Source organism: Syngnathus typhle, linkage group LG10 (genome assembly GCF_033458585.1).
Source record: "Syngnathus typhle isolate RoL2023-S1 ecotype Sweden linkage group LG10, RoL_Styp_1.0, whole genome shotgun sequence".
Lineage (NCBI taxonomy): Eukaryota > Metazoa > Chordata > Actinopteri > Syngnathiformes > Syngnathidae > Syngnathus > Syngnathus typhle.
Window position 1 is genome coordinate 2,304,206 of NC_083747.1, and position 17,936 is coordinate 2,322,141.

A 17,936-nucleotide genomic window follows, 5' to 3' on the forward strand; every position below is an offset into this window, starting at 1 on the left:
TATGGTGTGCCCATGATTTTTAAAAAAGGTTCATCTTACAGGATGTTATTAAAATCAACATTTCCAATATTACAAGAATATATACATTTCTTTTTTGAACACGTTTCCTTCTTTATAATAAAAAACAAGTCAAATGTTCATGAAACAAAAAATATTTTTTGTGTTATGCTTGTTTTTGTTTTTGTAATGTAATGTGATTTTTTTTTTACAAAAGGTATAAACAAAGAAAGAAAACGTATTCAAAAGCTCTTTGGCGAAAGTGCTGTGACGTCACCGCGGGTCATTTGAAGGTCAGCGCACAGAGGCGGTTCACGCGGAGTTCAGGTCGAGTGCGAACTGACTCCTTTTTCATTTTCTTGTAGTCCTCAAGTGGACCCGTCCAACTTTTTTGGTTCGGTCCAAAACAAACTGCTGCTTGAGGACTGCGTCACGCTGACACCGAGAAGGAAAATATCAGCAACAAAAAATAAGAACGATAATAATAAGAAAGATGTTCGACTACATGGACCTGCAGGTCTTCGACACCGCGAAGCCGGCGAGCCCGTGCATGCTAACGGCTGGGAACCCGAACGATATCCGACGGCAACGCCTGGAGCGCCCCTCGGAGCACCACCGCCCGGTGCAGCGGCTCACAGTGGGGGACCTCCCGGAGCTCTTCCACGGCTACTGGCAATGTAAGTACACGGCGCAGTGGAGTGGAATGTGGATGAAGGTGTGAAGGTACCGAACCGCACTGGCGTTCTTTCATGCCAAAACAGAAAGAAGATATGACGTCATCATCAAAAGTCATGAAATCTGCGCAATGTCTGCCTGTCGCTTTAAATGAACCCATAACTAATAAACACCTTTGACTTTAACTTGAAACCCTAATTTCAAACTTTAATTTGAAACACTTAACCAGGTGAGAGTCCCTAAATTAAAACCCGGACTTGAAACCCTAATTGAGGCCTGATTTCTTAACTTGAAACCCAACCTTCATTTTCAAATCCTATTCTTTGCTTCAAAGCCTAACCTGAAACTCTCGATATTTTTCCCTATTCCAGCCGTGATAAGCCCCAGCAGTTCGTCCATGTGCACCCCCTCCTCTCCGCCACCTCGCGCCTACAAACCTTGCTTCATCTGCCAGGACAAGTCATCAGGCTACCACTACGGAGTCAGCGCCTGCGAAGGCTGCAAGGTAGCGCACAAAATCAAGGCTTGAATTTAGCAACGGCTAGCTCGTTTCTGTTTCCCTCCTTCGCTCAGGGTTTCTTTCGCCGTAGCGTCCAGAAGAAAATATCATACACGTGTCAGCGAGACAGGAAGTGTGTCATCACCAAGGTGACCAGGAACACGTGTCAGTATTGCAGGCTGCACAAATGCTTGGCGGTCGGCATGTCCCAACAATGTAAGTGCAAAACACTTTTAGGCCTAGCATTAGCATTAGCTACGCAATAGAAAAACACTGACTTTCAACCCAATTTTCGCCTGTCATGTAATAATTTATGCCAAACGAATGCCCTCCTGTTTGATGGCACTGACACTGATTTCAGTGCTGCCCTTCTTTTTTTTTTTTTACTGGAGCACCTGTCACCCAAAAAATGTGTTAGTGACCCACATAGCCCGGTGCGAGCATGTGTGCGTGTCTGTGAGAGTGAATTTCGTAGCAGTCAGGCTCTGCTATTGGCCAACCTGTGGCCACATGTCATGGAGGCGGGCAGGCTGTGGTCTATTACATAAGAGTGGCGTCACATGGTGCGCAAACACACACACACAGTGCAAAATGGAATAAGGACGTAACATGAGATCCTCCCATTGAACTCTTTACACGCCAGCAAGAGAAGAAGTAGAGCAGCGTGGCTTGTTGCGTAATAGCATCCACTCACATGTGCCTCAGTCAGTGGGACAACGTGGAGAAAATGGGTTTGCGTTACATGTTGGACTTTAAAAGGAAAGTTATTATGACTACCGTAGTTTTCGGACTATAAGTCACACCAGCCATAAAATGCCCCAAAAAAGTGAAAAAAAAACATATATATGTATATAAGTCGCTCCTGAGTATAAGTCGCCCCCCCCACGCGACTTATAGTCCGAAAATTACGGTATATTTGTGCTTCCAACATGTTTGAGTTCAAAAAAGTGCCCGAGCGAAAAAGACGTTTTAAGGGGTTACAAAAACGTTAAAGGTGTTAATTGTATTCAATTTAACATACATAAAAAATCGGCATGAAATGAAATTAAAAATGCAATGTGTTCAGCGGTGAGGAACGACAGAACGAGTCAGAAGAAGGCCAAGAAGCAGGACGAAGTTCCCAAGATGGCCATCGGCGACACGTACGAGATGACAGCCGAGCTGGACGCCATCGTGGAGAAGATCTGCATGGCGCACAGAGACACGTTCCCGCCACTACGCCAACTCGGACAGTACACCACAGTGAGTGTCGGCGGAATCGAAATGCGTTGGGAGTTTTGTTTAGACAAAAATAGTGCTTTGCTACCATCACTGAGTCAATATTCGGACAAAAGTAGGAACCCTCGGCCACGTCAATATCCCCCCCCCCCAACCCACTTATAGAAGTCCAGCTCTGAGCAGAGGGTCCAATTGGACTTGGGTCTGTGGGACAAGTTCAGCGATCTGGCCACAAGGTGCATCATCAAAGTGGTGGAGTTTGCCAAGAGAGTGCCCGGATTCACCGGCCTCAACATGGCCGACCAGATCACCCTGCTCAGGTCCGCCTGCCTGGATATGCTGGTGAGAAATCACTTTTGGAAAATTGATCTGAATCTCTTTCCGTATTGTATTACTATTGATTTCAGAACTTTTTTTGGATACAAGTAAATCATGATCATCTCCCGGCTGTTTAGATTCTGAGGATTTGTGCTCGCTACACCCCGGAAAAGGACACCATGACCTTCTCGGATGGCCTGACGCTGACGCGAACTCAGATCCACAACGCCGGCTTTGGTCCGCTCACAGATCCGGTTTTCACTTTCGCTGGACAGATGGCGCCTTTACAAATGGACGACACTGAAAGCGGACTCCTCAGCGCCATCTGTCTCGTCTCCGGGGGTAATGCATGCTTTTGTCGATACACGTCTCCCCCAGGTGCAAATCAAACTCCTATTTTTCGGGGCGGAGGCAGATCGGCAGGACCTGAAGGAGCCGTCCAAGGTGGAGGTGCTGCAGGAGCCTCTTCTGGAGGCTCTTAAGATCTACTCGCGCAAACGTCGGCCCAGCGCGCAACTGCTCTTCCCCAGGGCCCTCATGAAGATCACAGACCTGCGCAGTATCAGCGCTAAAGGTGCCACAAAATCATCACACACTCTAAAACTGGGCTTCACAAAATCTTGGAACAATTATGTCGCACTAGCGGCATTTTTTTTCGAGCCCAGTTTGAAAAGCACAGCTATAAAGTCCCGTGTGTGTTTTTTAAGGAGCTGAGCGTGTGGTCACGTTAAAAATGGAAATCCCGGGCTGTATGCCGCCACTCATCCAGGAGATGCTGGACGAGGTCCCGGAAAACAAAGAAAACAATTCTTGGACAATTGAGGGACGTGGTCGTCAACTTGACCATCTCCGGGAACAACAGCAACAAAGCTAACCTCTTGTAAGATCTTCTGGACTTTATTTATATTGCGAAGACAGCTCATGGATTTGTTTTACCTCGTGGGATATGTCAGGGTACAAAAAAAAAAAGCAAGCTAACACTTTTCCAGGTCTGAAAAGGTCCAAAATAGTAGCGAGCAATACAAACTGGATTACGCTTCCAATCCATTGGGGACTCAAATTCAGGATTAAAAAAAAAACAAAAAGCTTATATTTCTTGCGAGGTTTACATTTTACTGTTTATATTTTTATTTGACCTTTTGTCAAGTTACAAGGATTGACATTTTTGAGGGGGGATCTTTACAGTCCCTTCAAATATTGTTCACGTGTTTGTATGCCGCGTAGTTGGAAAAACTAAATAGAGACTGTGTGTAATTGGAATTTTCCAAATAGGGAACAAAAATTCCGAGGTGAGTTCATAATTGATTTGCCACGTGGGCCCGTGAGCACGCATGTGAGCGGAAACACGTGTAAACCGCACACAGTACCAATCGCCGTCACCTCACTTAACATTGTTTAATTCACTTGAAACAGTGTTGCCATGGCAACCTCTTAAAAACTGCCCAAGCCTCATCTCATCGCAGTTTGATTAACAATGATGTGTCATTAATATATTAAACACTCACTGACTCTTGTTGATTATATTCATTTGAAGAGGAATAGATTATTGAGTGCAACGTACTCCCCCTACAGGTGTGTGAAGGTACTACATGACAAAATATACACTCCTTCGGGTTGTCACATATTTTAAGAATCTTAGAAGGCATCACAGATATCTCACAAATGGCATTTTGTGAAAGTTTTATTCTTCCATGTAGTTTAAAGTGCAAAACTGCAGAAAGTGACTGAAACAAAGAGGAAATTGAGCTTCCTTACCTGAATATATGTCACATGATATTGGTGCCAAACCCGAGTCATTTATTTAATGAGTTCAAATCGAGGATTTCCATTTGTGATTCAAGATGATGAACGCGGCCGGCGCTCGCTTTTTTTCTTTGCCTCCCTAAAATCAACACAAAACAAATCATTTAATGAATGAAGCGCGTACTGAGAAGTATTTCTAATGCTTTGCTTCCCTCTTGTGGCTAAATAAGGTACTGCTCACTAAACACACGCATCAACACAACTAAAGTGTACCTTATATTATGGCCTGGCTTTCAATTGCTACGTGTGCTTGTGTTGACGTCAGCAGCAGACTGAACAGGCCTGACTGTGTGAGTTCATTTCCTCTATAAATGTGTTTTGCTTGACTTCTATTTAGGTATGCGGTTTTACACACACACACACCCCCGAAGTGCTGTTTGTTCAACCTACTCAGTTGTGCCCACACAGGAAGCAGCTTGTCGCCATGGTGACGTGCACCTGCCATCTTGGTAGTAGCCGCTTTCGTCCAGCAGCTCCTCTACCACGGCCTGAGGAGAACCAGGGTGGAATTTCAGTAACATCAAATTTGAGGTGGGACATGCAAATATGTTACTAACATTTAAATTTCTTAAAATACACTTGTTCAATATATTAAAAAGTAATTTTAGAAATGCATTGGAAAATACTGAGCCTTAAATATAAAAACTAAATCCATGTGTACCTGCATCTGCTCATATGTGACTCCTTCCCTCAGACAGTCACCTGTGGAAGCACCACAGGCCACCAGTCTGGACCGCTGGAACCAGACTCCATTAGATCACATGACGCCTGGACCAGCTGCAGGGAAGAAACATTTTGTAAGCCTTCACGGAGGTAAGAAACCATATTTGTAGTCCCACCTTGCTGATCTCCGTCTTCAGGTTATGCGGGTCACTTAACATCCATCAAGTTGACTTTGGTGATGTCATCGGTACCTCTTGAAATGATGTCTGTTCCTTTCCACGCCGAAGAGAAAGCGCAGCGCTCGGAATGCGTAACACTGCCAAGCGACCAATCGGCTCATGTTACGCCAACCATGTGTGTCATCGTATATCACAAACACAAAAGAGTCATACTTGTAAAGAGGACGGCTCGGCTTCAGAGTTTTGCGGTAAAGTCAGTTTGGCGAGGGTGTAGATTCCGTTTTCCTGGAGGGGGAACTCGACTGGATTCAATTGTTATGTTTTCCACTCACTTCTCGGTCGGAACCGACCTGCACCATGTGATGAGCGCACGAGTCTTCCAGGCTGAGCTCGGTCAGAGCTGTGCAGCAGGCTGGAGAAAAAAAAGATAGAAAAATATTTCAGATTTTTTACAAATGGGCAGAATGGAAGAATGAAGCTTGTGATTCTCCTTTCGGGAAATGACTTGTTTACGTTCTCAGCCTGTGATAAAACATCTCTGGGGATCCTGGATGGTTTTTTTTTCAGGCAACAAATCACTCGCTTAAACCGCTGCAGCTTGACCTCTAACCTCGAAAAAAATGTTCCCTAGTCTGTGCTTGTGCTGTCGGCCAACCTGACTGCAGGGCCATGACGTTGTCGGGAACCCGGCGCCGTCCGAGCTCCTCCGTTGTATGTTCTCCGCCGGCGCTGTCAAAATATTATTTTTTTTTGTATCCAGGAAGGCACCAAAAACCAATTGGACGCCTTGGAGAAGATGAAACATTTTCTGAAAAGAAGAATAGATGAGTAGATAGTTGAAGTTACTCGTGCAAAGTTTTTACCTGATGCTGAGGATCCCTGTTGAGCAGTCGAAGACACAGCAGAACTCTGAGGGCCCAATCGGGCGGCGCCAGCTCTATCCAATCACTGCACAGGAAGGAGAAGACCAAACTGTGTTGACTTTTTCTATCTTAGAATCAACAGCAATTCTATTTTACCTGCAGAGGCGGTTGTTGACCAGCAAGGTGAGGATGTCTGCAAAAAGCTTCTGTGATGGGTGGCTGCTAAAACATCTCAGCTTGCTATATGTTACGCTGGAACAGGAACATTAGCTCTTTAAATGACCCTCTTATTATATTACATTGTGAGCCATGATAATATTTTTGGTCACCGGAACCTGAATTTCTCCAGCTCGGCCGATTCCCCATTGTTGTCTTTGGGTGGGTGCGGGCTGTGGAATCTGCTACCGACTGCTTTGGTTCGACCCGACACCTGCAACACATATGGAGCAGCGCACCTGAGGAAACATGAGCCTCTTTGTATCGAAATCAAAACAGCCTGCTTTGTTTTCCTTCACCTCTTGTTTGTGGTTGCTCTTGGCAAGCAGGGCCTGAAGCCTTCTCAGATGACATGGTGTCCTGCAAAAATGTTTCTTGTCAGTCACTGCTTACTTTTCTTCAGAATAGAATGTACAGAAGACAAGTGGGTCAACAAAAAAAAGATGTTTGGCACACAATTTGATTATTTTTTTTAGGCCCAACCCACAGCTCCACACTTCCCAGCATGCTTTGCAGCATTCTTTATAAAATGGGCGCAAGCTCAACATGAGAAAGAGAATGTGCATACTGTTATAATTAGCTTCAGTAACTTTGTCCTTTAATCACTTATGAGCTTGTTGCACTATTAAATTAGGTGCCAACACAGCACAATTGTACTAACATAAAATCAACACGAGGCCAATAAAGGACAAACATAAAATAGGAAACCAAACCACAGCCCCAACAAAATAAAGCAGTATCACTATCAACATCATCATATCTAGTGAGATGTTTTTTAATATAACATGACGTCATGTATATTTGATGCTAATGATGTCACAAACACATTAGATCACAGCCAAGGGGCGTATCGCTTACTCGCTGTGGATTCCTGTGGATGATGGCAAAGCTTTTCTGTCCCCTCTGCTGTCTTTTTTTACTCGCTTGGACATTTTATAATTTGTTTGAGTCATCTGTGGAGGTAAACACAATTATTTTATTTTATTAACAACAACTCAACTGTATATTAGGAGAAAATAAGCTTTTTAACCTAAAAGTCACTTCTTACCCTTCCTCCATTGTCATAAATGGTGATTAGGTTATAATTTCGCCTTGTTGTTTAGGTTGAAAATGTTGCCCTCTTGTTATTAGTCCATTCAAAGAAGACCTAACATCGGTAATAAAACGACGCTCGAGGCAGCAGAGGTAGCAGTGGCAGTCTCGGTTGCCATGGATACAAGTAAAAGCGTCATATTTCCAATGGAATGAACTAGCAACGGAAAAACTGATAATTAAATGAGGGACAGTTGCGACTTTATCCAATTACTAGTATACCTTGTGCCAGCTAAACGTAATAATTGATCATTGTAACTATTCTCTTAGATTTATAAGAAACGTTTCGAAAAAAAAATGTGCTTCGCGGTGAAACGCCGCGAGACTAGACTTGGTCTGAAAAGAATTCGGCGTGCTCGCGAGACTTGCCCGCTAGCATTCACGTAGGAGCTGCGTTGAGATTGCAGCGCAGCTACGGGAATTGTGCTTGCAGTTACGTCATTTATAGTACGTAACTCGCGTAAATGCGCTCAGACTGGGGGAATGTCGGCTCGTGAATGATCTGCTATTGAGGCGGCAGGGAGCGTCAACGCTATGGGTGAGCGTGCTTGCTTCTTCGGCTACCGTCTATTAGATCTATCGCCCGAGCCGGTTGTAAAAATGCCACGATTATGATCGATGTCCGCGTTATATCTGCTACATTTGACCGGGGTGCTTTTTGAAAAGCTTGTACAGTCGTCTGAGCAACCAACGCCCAGTCGTCCGCCTCCACTTGGATACGCTAGCTTAGCATTAGCTTCATTTTTGGCTAGCAGCTAGCGGGAGTGTCATTTCCTGTCGCTTGCTCTTTAGCAAACTCCTCAAAAAATCCAAGTTAACCGCAACGCTGCACTCGTTTTACGATATCGGCCACCCTTAATACTTTTAATTTAAGTTTTCGCCGCTAACATTGCCACGCCGGAGTGATTTATTCGCTCCTCCATGGTCACTTTATGGATTTAAACAGCGTTCGGCAATTATTCCTGGTTTGTGGAAAAAACGAAACATATGTCTTTCTTATATTGTTTTATTTATCATCAATTGAATGAATTGAAAGTCCCAAAACGCTCATTTGAGACATTTTAGCTCGTAGCTGTCCCCCACAAAAAAAAAAAAAAAAGACCATGGACCCTGAATTCATACGTGCCAGATAATTGTCGTCCATGTGTGTTTCTATAAATCCTGAAAATAATTGTGTTGTTGATCGTTTCAAACTAGGTAGCCTGGAGGTAACACTAAGGTTTAAAAGAGGAGAAGAAGGCAGGCCGCCCCTGCTTTCTAATCTGGATTAAATTGGATTTTGTCTCTCAGCGGGCATCTTTTGACTTCTAAAATCACTGGTCTAAGACTATTGCAGCCTGTGTATTAAGTGTCCTGTGAATCAATAACTAGTTAGTACAGTATAATGACTTTTCCTGAACGTACGTTCATCTTTATGGGTCTGTGGTATCCTCATAAATCAATTTGTCATAAATCATTTGTCACTGAGATGAAATGCAACATTGTTATTTTCCCACCAGTAAATTGAAGAAAACAAAGTCAAGGAAAAGAAATGGAACGCAGATAACTACTATACGTTGGCAGCTTGAGTTACGAGTGACCTGATTTACAAGTTTTCCAAGACACGAGCTGTTACTCTGCCAATTATCTTCTTTTTTTTTACTTGGCTGGAAGAATTTGAGAGGCAAACGCTAGCTGGCAGCAGCAAACTCAATTCGCTTCACCACGAGAATAAATCGGGCGCTTGGTAAACAATTCTTCAAAGAGCAGACACTCAAGTTGTTGATTGTCACTTCCAGTTGAAGTTTACTGTCAAATAAAACATCAAACTAAAAGAATTCCACATTGTGAATTTAACCAAACAACATCTTGTGTTTGCTAAAAAAGAAAAAAAAAGCACACGGGAAAATAACAAAATGGGCCGAAAATAATTGCTTCATAAATCACAATCAGAATATTGATGTTTAATCGTAATTAGATTATTTTTGAAATTGCATTGTCCTTCCCCTATTGGAATGAGTGGACATATTTTGGAAATTGCATTGTCCTTCCCCAATTGGAATGAGTGGACACAGCAGTTTGTTCCTCTTGCAGATATATCAGATGTCGGTTACTCGTGAGGGAAATGTCTGCGATAAGAAAAATACGTTTGTTAATGACCAATCCGCCGAGCTGCAGCACAGGGAAGAGATGCTCTTCTTTTGCCTCGGCGCCCCAGGCAAACACTGAAATAAATAGTCTTTTTCTTCATCACATAAAGGGGAGTGCATGTTGTGAAACACAGCGCGTGGGTCAAATGTCTCCTGTTGTATGTTTGTCATGTGCTCTGATGCTCATTTTTTCGCTCTCTTCTCTTTGCTTCCTGGTGCCGGTGTGTCGCCCCCACGCCGATCTGCATAAAACAGCTGTAAGTATTCAAGTCATCCTTTGTGACAATGAATAATAATGAACGAATGCCCGCAGCACTCCAATCTAAATATATCCAAAATAATACTAGCTGGAAAAGATCGCCTGTGATTTCCCGTTGTTTGTCTTGCAGCAGCAAAAGAACCTCGAAGGATATGTCGGCTTCGCAAGCCTCCCCAACCAAGTGTACAGGAAGTCGGTCAAGAGGGGCTTTGAGTTCACCCTGATGGTCGTTGGTAAGAGCGCAAGCTGCCTGCCTTGTTGTGCTTTCAATTGTCTCATTGTGACCCCCCCCCCCCAAAAAAAAGGTGCTTGGCATTTCAATGTCTTCGTTGTAGTTTGTTTTGTTGAGACAAGATTGTGTCTCTGTGTGTGTAGCCGTCTTTATACACTTCGGACAAGCCACCCGCGTTGTCTTTGCCAAGTGAAAAAGCTGCGGAGGCGGCTCGGAATAATCTGCAACATCATCTTGCAGCAACACTGATGGAAATAAAATGCAGAGTTTCTCCTCCGGCTCGTCAGTTCAGAGGGAAAATGCTCGCTCGGGTCAAAAGCATTTCCTGTGCCGCGGATCGAGTGTTCGTAAAGGCGCGTCTCTAAGAATAGCTGGCGCTGGACTTTTTGGCTCCGCACGCAGCTGGACACGCTCCAAACGTGTTAGCGAGCGCGTCAATGACAAAAGACCGAGGCCTTCTGTTTCTTTTCGTGTCGTTATAGCAGTATTATGTTTAAAACAAGGAACCCTAGTGGTTCGCATTTCTGCCGCACAGTTCGGAGGTTCTGGGTTAGCCCACAGCTCTTGTCCAAAGGCTACTGACACGATTTATCGATCTAAAGTGTGGAAGTGGCGAACAAGATCTACATCTTTCAAAAAGGCAGTTTGAGTCGTGATTTAGGTTTCGTTGTTGTGTTTGGAGCCACTTTTCCCATTTTGGGCCCGATGGTGGAATGTGAGCGGACATGGAAAAGGTTTTAGAGGCTCATTTTTAGTGAACAGCTTGTTTTCTTTGTGTTGCCATTCTCCCACTAACACACGCGCACACACTCAGTGTTGCGCTTGTCTTGGCTGCGCTTCGCATGGAGCCCACATGGCCCAGCAGTGCAGTACAAGAACGTCACCGAGGGGAGGAGGTGTGAGTGAAGAAGGGACCGATGCCAGCGTCCATCGCGGCTTCCTGTTCTGGCTTTGCGGGAAAATGTTTTTTTTTTTTTTTTTGCTAAAAAGAAAAAAGCAAATTCCTCAACTCCACTGTCTGTTGAACGTTAGCCAGGCCGAACCAGGATCAATGTTCACGTGAGCCCATGATCCTTTGGATGGCGTCCACGCTGGAGCGCCCCAGCTTGACAAGGTTCCAGAGGAGCACAATGAGATGCTCTGTTGGTTGTCTAACAACCATTAACGTGCACAAATGCTTTGCGGATTGCGTTGTTGCATTTGTTTTGTATTCACTCATTCACTGTGAATAAATACACTTAAGGTCCAACCAACCCGAGCCATTTTGGGACGCTGGCCCCATTGGGGAAATTAGGACACTTATTAGTGACATCTCTGATCCACTGATGAAAGGAGACTTGAAAGCTCTCCTTTTTCATCAATAGCTGCTTTAAACAACAAAGTGGGCATATGAATTGGAAAGGAAATTCACCGTCCCTAAGCCCCGCCTCCTAAAGGCACACACTTGTTTACAAACGATGCAGCTTGCAATTTGTTTTTTTTTTTATTTCTTCACAATAAGAGTCGTGACCTTTGCTGCTCTTCCTCCAGGTGAATCGGGGTTGGGCAAATCCACGCTGATCAACTCCCTCTTCCTCACCGATCTGTACTCATCAGAGTATCCCGGACCTTCGCATCGAATCAAGAAGACTGTCCAGGTACATCGGAGTCGAGACGTCAACTCCACTGCCGTGGACATTCGGTTTCCTTTTAGCGTTGAAAGAATGCGTGGCCAAATATTTTGCATTGGAGCCGGTCTCGATTGACGTAGATAGCGATTCTGTTTCTACTTGTCGTGTTCAGTGTCAGCTGGCTCCTTATCTTGACACCTTTGTCTGATCTGTGACGACACCGATGTTTGTATGTTGGACCGGTTCTTCAACATAGTTAGCTAATATCACATTGCGAGGATGACCTGTCCCAACACGCCGCTGGCCTCGTGCGTGTGTGCGCCGATAGCCGGCGGCGCTAATGATTTTACAGAGGGGACCTCCAAAGTCCAGTGCAATTGACCACTCCGATCAATTGTATTGTTCCAGATTACGAAAAGCTTTTTAACCACACAGGCAATGTTGACATCTTGTATAACAACTAATGCTTCATGTCAAAAAAACAAAAAAAACAACTAGCGTTGCATTCATCAAATATTGAGAAAATTGATTCTTCAACCGATTAGCCTACCGATTAATCCAGTAAACTGATCAAAAAAAAATGTCATTATTGAACAACAATAATGATATGTGAGGATTTGATCTGTGTCACTTTTGGGTGGTCATCGTCACACTCAACACTGTCTGTGGCTTTTAAGGGCGGGTCCTTCCTGGCCCGGTGAGTGACGTGGGTGTCGTTGAGTTCCCAAGCATGAGTCAGGGACAGTGTCGCTCACGTAGGACTGTTTCTTTTGTAACTTCAGGTGGAACAGTCGAAAGTGCTCATCAAGGAAGGCGGCGTGCAGTTGTTGCTCACAATCGTCGACACCCCGGGCTTCGGAGATGCCGTGGACAACAGCAACTGGTGAACATTTCCGCCTCTTCTGCTCGACACTTGAGGCTTCATCCATCCATCCCACGCCGTAACATCTCCGTTCATTGATGTTGTCGTTTGCGTGCGCAGCTGGCAGCCGATCATCGACCACATCGACAGCAAGTTCGAGGACTACCTGAACTCTGAATCGCGCGTGAACAGACGGCAGATGCCCGACAGCCGAATTCACTGCTGCCTCTACTTTATCGCACCGTCAGGACACGGGTGAGTGGCACAAACTCAATCGGCGCTCTTTCGGTTTGAGTGTGCAAATTGAATGTGCAGCGCGGTTTCTGACAACTGCCTCCACTCGGGCCATCATTGTAACAGATAATGTGAGCCTGACCCAACTGTCTTGTAAGAGGGGAAAAAAAAAACCCGCTTGCGTCACCATGGAGGAAGCGTTGACAAAATAGCCGGCAGCTGATTAAGAGCTTGAAATGTTTTTTTGCCTGGAAATGAATCTAATCTCTATGCATGCAATGCGGCACTGTGGCGTGGGCACACGCTAATAAAGTGGCCTCTGTCCTCTTTGCCGAGACGCCGTGTTTGCGCAAACTACGTCCTCAGGCCGCACTCTTCGCCTCCGAGCACGTCGAGACTCATGAGGATACGCTAAAAAATTTTCTTTCTCATTTTTCTTTTTTTTTTTTTTTTACAGACAATTTGGCTGTTAATCATCCCCCAAATTCTTTCCATATAGCAAAGCTAGCGCACACGTGTTTCTAATAAAAAGGCTCGACGAGAAGCCACAGATAAAAACCTGATACTTTGGTGGCTTTGCATTTCTGCTGAAAGAGAAAATAGCTTCAGACTGGAAAGGAGAAGTCCCTCTTTTGAATTGAAATGATAAGCATGCTGCTCATGTGCATATTTGTGGTTTGTCTTTATTCAATTGAAATGTGTTGCAACTTGCATAAGGACTGCTGTCTTGGCGATGGAAGCCAGATGACGAGCAAACATTTTGCTCACCATTTTTTCTTTTTTTTTTTGAGAAGGGGGAACTCCAGGCATTTTATTTTGGGCAGTACTGAATTGTATTATTTCTGGATAAAATTGTGTTCTTGGAATGAGAATGAAGCACATGACTCCCATCCATTTTCTTCCCTCTCAGGGTGCGGCCATTTTGCCCTATAGCGCCCCCTGCTGTTTAATGAAATCGACATTCGCATATATCACGTCATGGATATCGGCTCGTTTTACAACTTGTGTCTTTTAGCATGCGTAAAAAGGCTTTTTTTTATTTTATTTGTCTGGTGTTAAACGTGTTTGCCATTTCAAATCGAAACAAAAGTAAACTGATATCCAAACTTTGTGTGCGAGCCTGCCATAAATGCCGCGGCTTATTTATCCAGCCGTCAAGACGGGCCAAGAAAAACTCTCTTTGCTTTTCTCATGACTGCGAGGTCGCTCTGACATTCGGAACATCCGTCTGCTGTCTCGGATGCCTTCTTACTTTGTGTGCTCTACTCCCCAATCAAGGATTGATGAATGTAAACGTTAGTCTAATCTGTTGCGTGTCAATATGGCTAACGTCCAGCTGTTTGTGTTTACGTGGCCGCCAGCTTGAAGCCCCTGGACATCGAGTTCATGAAGCGTCTGCACGAAAAAGTCAACGTTATCCCGCTGATCGCAAAAGCAGACACGCTTACGCCAGAGGAATGCCAGCAATTCAAGAAGCAGGTCAACAATTTCCATTGCCCCCCCCCAACACGGGAAAAAAAACCCTCCCTCGGGTACCCTTGTCTTTCCTCTTCCCGTCGTGGACATCCTAAAATGGCGTCTCTCTCGCTTCGCCTGCAGATCATGCGGGAGATTCAGGAGCACAAGATTAAGATCTACGAGTTCCCCGAGACGGATGACGAAGAGGAGAACCGTCTTGTGAAGAAAATTAAGGTGCTCACAAACCACTCCAAAAAGTTCAGTGTTGAGCTTTGGGGGGAAATTTGGGGGTTAGAAAAACTACAGAACCATTGGAGATGTTGGACACCAAAAGTTTGCTCGTAAAGGTTCCAATTTCTTAAAGATCTAAATGTCGTTTCCAGGACAAGCTGCCGTTGGCCGTGGTGGGCAGCAACACCATCATCGAGGTGAACAGCAAGCGCGTCAGGGGACGACAGTACCCATGGGGAGTCGCGGAAGGTGCCGACTCACTTTTTAAAGACACTCAGTACGCAGCTAGGATGTGTTTTTAATTTATTTTTTCCCCCTTCTAGTTGAGAACAGCGACCATTGCGACTTCACCATCCTCAGGGACATGCTCATCAGGTAGGTACATCTCCATTACGAATTCCAGACCGTATGTTTGACTCGACTGTGCCGAAAAACAAAACGCTTGTCGTCCACGCAGGACTCACATGCAGGACTTGAAGGACGTGACAAACAACGTCCACTACGAGAACTACCGCAGCAGGAAGCTGGCTGCCGTCACCTACAACGGCGTGGAGAACAACAGGGCCAAGGGACAACTGTCCACCAAGTAAGCCACATTCAGGTCTCAGCTAACACGATAAAACGTTTCGGGCTCTGCGGTGAGATGTCAGGATGAGCTTTAAGTGCACCATCAATAAATTCAGCAATTTTAGCTTCATCCTGAAATGTTGCCCCAGAGCGCAATATCCCTCACTTTTGGGGAGAACTGTCGAATAAGGTGTTTAACAAAACACAATGTCGGGTTTGGTAGTTTTTAGCCCCCGGCGCTAACACGCTAACACACCGCTCACGTTGTGCGGCACACTTTTTAGTGCATGAGCTCACATTGCATGCTTTGTTTGTTTTGTGCCGTCTTCTTTTAGAATGGACGCAGTCGAAGGAATGTAAGTGGTCATTTTATTTGTGTTGTTGTACTTTTTTTTTTTTTTTTATCCTCCCCCACGCCGTATCGCTTTCATTCCTCTGCTGTTTCCTTCGCCTCATCCTCGTGCCCTTTCCTCCGACCAGCTGGTGGCTCCTTTGCAAAGAATCACACAGTCTGTCAAATGGACAATTTGTCACCCGTGGCACTCTTCTGTCTTTCTGTGGGCTCTCGTAGACTGAGATGTTGCAGTGGGGTACACACATTTTGTTTTATTTTTCTTGTACGGCGCTATTATGGATTTCGTCTTCACTGGTTTGGGACGAAATGGTGGAATTGGCTCTTCGTGGACCAGAGCATTTGCATATGTGTGTACCCTGCTCAGAGAGGGCCTGCAATCAAGTCAGCATGTTTCCAGGTCCAGCTGCTGATTCTTCTCTATTCCACTGCTCTCTTTCCTCCGTCCGTGCGCATGAACCACGAGAACCCCTTTTGAAAAGCCCCGTCGTTCGTGCCGGTAACCGTGTGGGCGGGTGTCTTTGTGTGCTCGTCCAGGAGTCCTCTGGCCCAGATGGAGGAGGAGCGGCGGGAGCACGTGACCAAGATGAAGAAGATGGAAATGGAGATGGAGCAGGTGTTTGAGATGAAAGTCAAGGAGAAAGTGCAGAAGCTCAAGGACTCTGAAGCAGAGGTGATACACGCATTTTTAGTTCAACGCCATGAAAAATCTTGAAAGTAAATGACGACACTCGATGGTCCGTTTTGCACGCGTAGCTTCAGCGGCGCCACGAGCAGATGAAGAAGAATCTGGAGGCGCAGCACAAGGAGCTGGAGGAGAAGAGGCGTGTGTTTGAGGAGGAGCGAGCCAACTGGGAAGCCCAACAGCGCCTGGAGCAGCAGAAACTGGAGGCCTCCAGGTCAGACACACCGAACACTTACATTGTTCCAACAAGCCATTAAAAAAAAAAAAAAAAAAGTCCCCTCATAAAATTAAATATTCACGAATGGTGTCAATTTGTTTGTTTTCCAGAACTCTGGAGAAGAACAAAAAGAAAGGCAAGATCTTTTAAAGAGACAGTCGTCAAGGACCAACCCGCGTCCGCTTAGTTCTCTTTGCCAACGTTTGCCGCTCAGGGCACCATCAGTGTGTGGCACTGACGCCCCCCCCCCCTCTTCAACTTTAACCCCATCTTCCTCTTTCTCTTGTACCTGCACCCTGTTGCAGTGGGTGTGTCTCGAATTCTTTGGGAAACATCCTTCACACACACACAATCCGAGGACTCGTCATCATTGAAGAATGTGTTTACCTTAACAACAGTAAAACATCAAAGTAGAAAAAGGCCAAACCGTTATTATTTTAATTATTATTATTGTTATTGGTGTTGTTCTTACTGTTGTAACTCTGGCCCGGCCCCTTCCTGCTGCGCTCCTTTTTCCTACCAAGCAAGGTTGTTTTTTAATTTACGTGGTGTTTTTTCTTTTGACGGTTGTACAATCACATGTGACAGGACACAAATAAGAATTTACGTTGTAATAAGGCAGACGCTCTTCCATGTTTTGATACAGCGGGAAGATGAATTTTTTCTTTTTTTCCTTGAAAGTACCCGCTGAAGCTGTTTAACCTATCCAAGTTAGAAAAAAAAAACTGGGCCTTTTTTTATAGACTCAACTCCTGGCTTAAGCTTCTTATTTTCACATTATAACAATTTTTTTTTTCCCCCTATCCACCTTTCTGTGTTTAGCCATCTACCGCTAGCATTGGACCACCATTTATATAATGTTAAAAGTATTACATTTCTCTTTATTTTTATTTTTATATATAAATATATACCGAGCCAGCTGAAGTAAGGCCTGCTTTTGTATGTGTAGAAGAAAAATAAAATCCTCAGAGACGTGAGAGCTGCGTCCACTGTTTATAAAGTTTTATAACACATGCCACCAAATACGAAATTAGGAAAATAAAACCCGAAAATATTAGGTCATGCTACGTTTAATGGCCAGTGAGAAATGAAGTCGACACCCATGTTTTTTTTTCTTTTGGCTTTTGGCTATTTACTCCATTTCTTGTATTTTTAATGTTATTTTTTTCCATTTGTATTGTACAAAGTCACTTAATAAAACCTGTGATCATACGGTTGACTTAGGTGGCCTCATTGTGATGGCACATGCTGGCTCTGAAGCCATCAAGCAGGGTTAGGGCCATGAAAAAAAAAATACAGTATTGTAGATTTTTTTTTATTATTCAGTAAAATACTTTGACTCAACATCTAAAAGTGGTAAATTTTTAGATAGGCACTAATACTTTTAAAAGTATGTATTGTACTGTACGTGACTGCAGGTCTTAAAGTCCCCACTGGAGGTCGCCATTTTACCAAATACTGACTGCGTTCAGAGAAACATGATATACCATATAGTATCTTTATCGTCTACGTACATTTATTCTTATCATCACATGTAAGCTAAAATTAAATTTGAAATACAGGTGAAGTTTTTTCGT

The 17,936-nt window shown here is 44.4% G+C and overlaps 3 protein-coding genes and 2 long non-coding RNA genes across 9 annotated transcripts; 3 read left to right on the forward strand and 2 right to left on the reverse strand.

Annotated features, from left to right (window-relative positions):
- Window positions 1–301: 301 nt before the first annotated feature.
- On the forward strand, window positions 302–4,230 carry LOC133161115 (retinoic acid receptor beta-like). Its single transcript, XM_061289364.1, has 8 exons — window positions 302–674; window positions 1,044–1,177; window positions 1,246–1,387; window positions 2,238–2,413; window positions 2,555–2,731; window positions 2,845–3,049; window positions 3,123–3,281; window positions 3,415–4,230. The coding sequence occupies exons 1-8, from the start codon at window positions 491–493 to the stop codon at window positions 3,579–3,581; spliced, it is 1,344 nt and encodes a 447-aa protein (XP_061145348.1). The 5' UTR covers window positions 302–490; the 3' UTR covers window positions 3,582–4,230.
- On the reverse strand, window positions 4,160–7,618 carry nek10 (NIMA-related kinase 10). Of its 4 annotated transcripts, XR_009716009.1 has the most exons (12): window positions 7,480–7,618; window positions 7,290–7,384; window positions 6,731–6,791; window positions 6,551–6,645; window positions 6,372–6,467; window positions 6,216–6,300; window positions 6,008–6,160; window positions 5,566–5,764; window positions 5,350–5,489; window positions 5,172–5,287; window positions 4,901–4,998; window positions 4,160–4,589 (listed from the first exon to the last, which is right to left on the reverse strand). XR_009716009.1 is itself a non-coding variant. In XM_061289395.1 (8 exons), exons 2-8 carry the CDS (start codon window positions 7,382–7,384, stop codon window positions 5,747–5,749), a joined length of 603 nt encoding a protein of 200 aa, XP_061145379.1. In that variant the 5' UTR covers window positions 7,480–7,618; the 3' UTR covers window positions 5,629–5,746. The 4 variants fall into 4 exon arrangements, 2 of the variants coding, with proteins under 2 accessions (XP_061145379.1, XP_061145378.1); XR_009716010.1 differs by lacking the exons at window positions 7,290–7,384; window positions 7,480–7,618 and having other exon boundaries at window positions 6,731–6,856; XM_061289395.1 differs by lacking the exons at window positions 4,160–4,589; window positions 4,901–4,998; window positions 5,172–5,287; window positions 5,350–5,489 and having other exon boundaries at window positions 5,629–5,764.
- Window positions 4,917–6,785, forward strand: LOC133161135 (uncharacterized). Its single transcript, XR_009716011.1, has 2 exons — window positions 4,917–5,041; window positions 5,205–6,785. It is a non-coding gene; the product is annotated as an uncharacterized LOC133161135 (long non-coding RNA).
- A 1,217-nt stretch (window positions 7,619–8,835) lies between the features above and the next one.
- Window positions 8,836–11,793, reverse strand: LOC133161137 (uncharacterized). Its single transcript, XR_009716013.1, has 2 exons — window positions 11,654–11,793; window positions 8,836–9,894 (listed from the first exon to the last, which is right to left on the reverse strand). It is a non-coding gene; the product is annotated as an uncharacterized LOC133161137 (long non-coding RNA).
- On the forward strand, window positions 9,985–17,571 carry septin7b (septin 7b). 2 transcript variants are annotated; one of them, XM_061289385.1, is made up of 13 exons: window positions 9,985–10,144; window positions 11,674–11,780; window positions 12,536–12,636; window positions 12,736–12,870; window positions 14,211–14,328; window positions 14,449–14,541; window positions 14,691–14,787; window positions 14,862–14,913; window positions 14,996–15,124; window positions 15,441–15,461; window positions 15,995–16,130; window positions 16,214–16,356; window positions 16,470–17,571. In XM_061289385.1, exons 1-13 carry the CDS (start codon window positions 10,135–10,137, stop codon window positions 16,507–16,509), a joined length of 1,182 nt encoding a protein of 393 aa, XP_061145369.1. In that variant the 5' UTR covers window positions 9,985–10,134; the 3' UTR covers window positions 16,510–17,571. The 2 variants fall into 2 exon arrangements, with proteins under 2 accessions (XP_061145369.1, XP_061145370.1); XM_061289386.1 differs by lacking the exon at window positions 15,441–15,461.
- Window positions 17,572–17,936: the final 365 nt, after the last annotated feature.

Bases quoted from the DNA above. Each gene is read 5' to 3' on its own strand.
- LOC133161115 (XM_061289364.1), top strand. From the start codon at position 491: ATGTTCGACTACATGGACCTGCAGGTCTTCGACACCGCGAAGCCGGCG. The intron at 675-1,043 runs GTAAGTACACGG...TCCCTATTCCAG, and splicing joins CTTCCACGGCTACTGGCAAT to CCGTGATAAGCCCCAGCAGT. The intron at 2,732-2,844 runs GTGAGAAATCAC...CCGGCTGTTTAG, and splicing joins CCGCCTGCCTGGATATGCTG to ATTCTGAGGATTTGTGCTCG.
- nek10 (XM_061289394.1), bottom strand. From the start codon at position 7,384: ATGACTCAAACAAATTATAAAATGTCCAAGCGAGTAAAAAAAGACAGC. The intron at 6,646-6,730 runs GTGAAGGAAAAC...TATGTGTTGCAG, and splicing joins AGAGCAACCACAAACAAGAG to GTGTCGGGTCGAACCAAAGC. The intron at 6,161-6,215 runs GTAAAAACTTTG...TCTTCTTTTCAG, and splicing joins ACAGGGATCCTCAGCATCAG to AAAATGTTTCATCTTCTCCA.
- septin7b (XM_061289385.1), top strand. The intron at 15,125-15,440 runs GTAAGCCACATT...GTCTTCTTTTAG, and splicing joins AAGGGACAACTGTCCACCAA to AATGGACGCAGTCGAAGGAA. The intron at 15,462-15,994 runs GTAAGTGGTCAT...GTGCTCGTCCAG, and splicing joins ATGGACGCAGTCGAAGGAAT to GAGTCCTCTGGCCCAGATGG.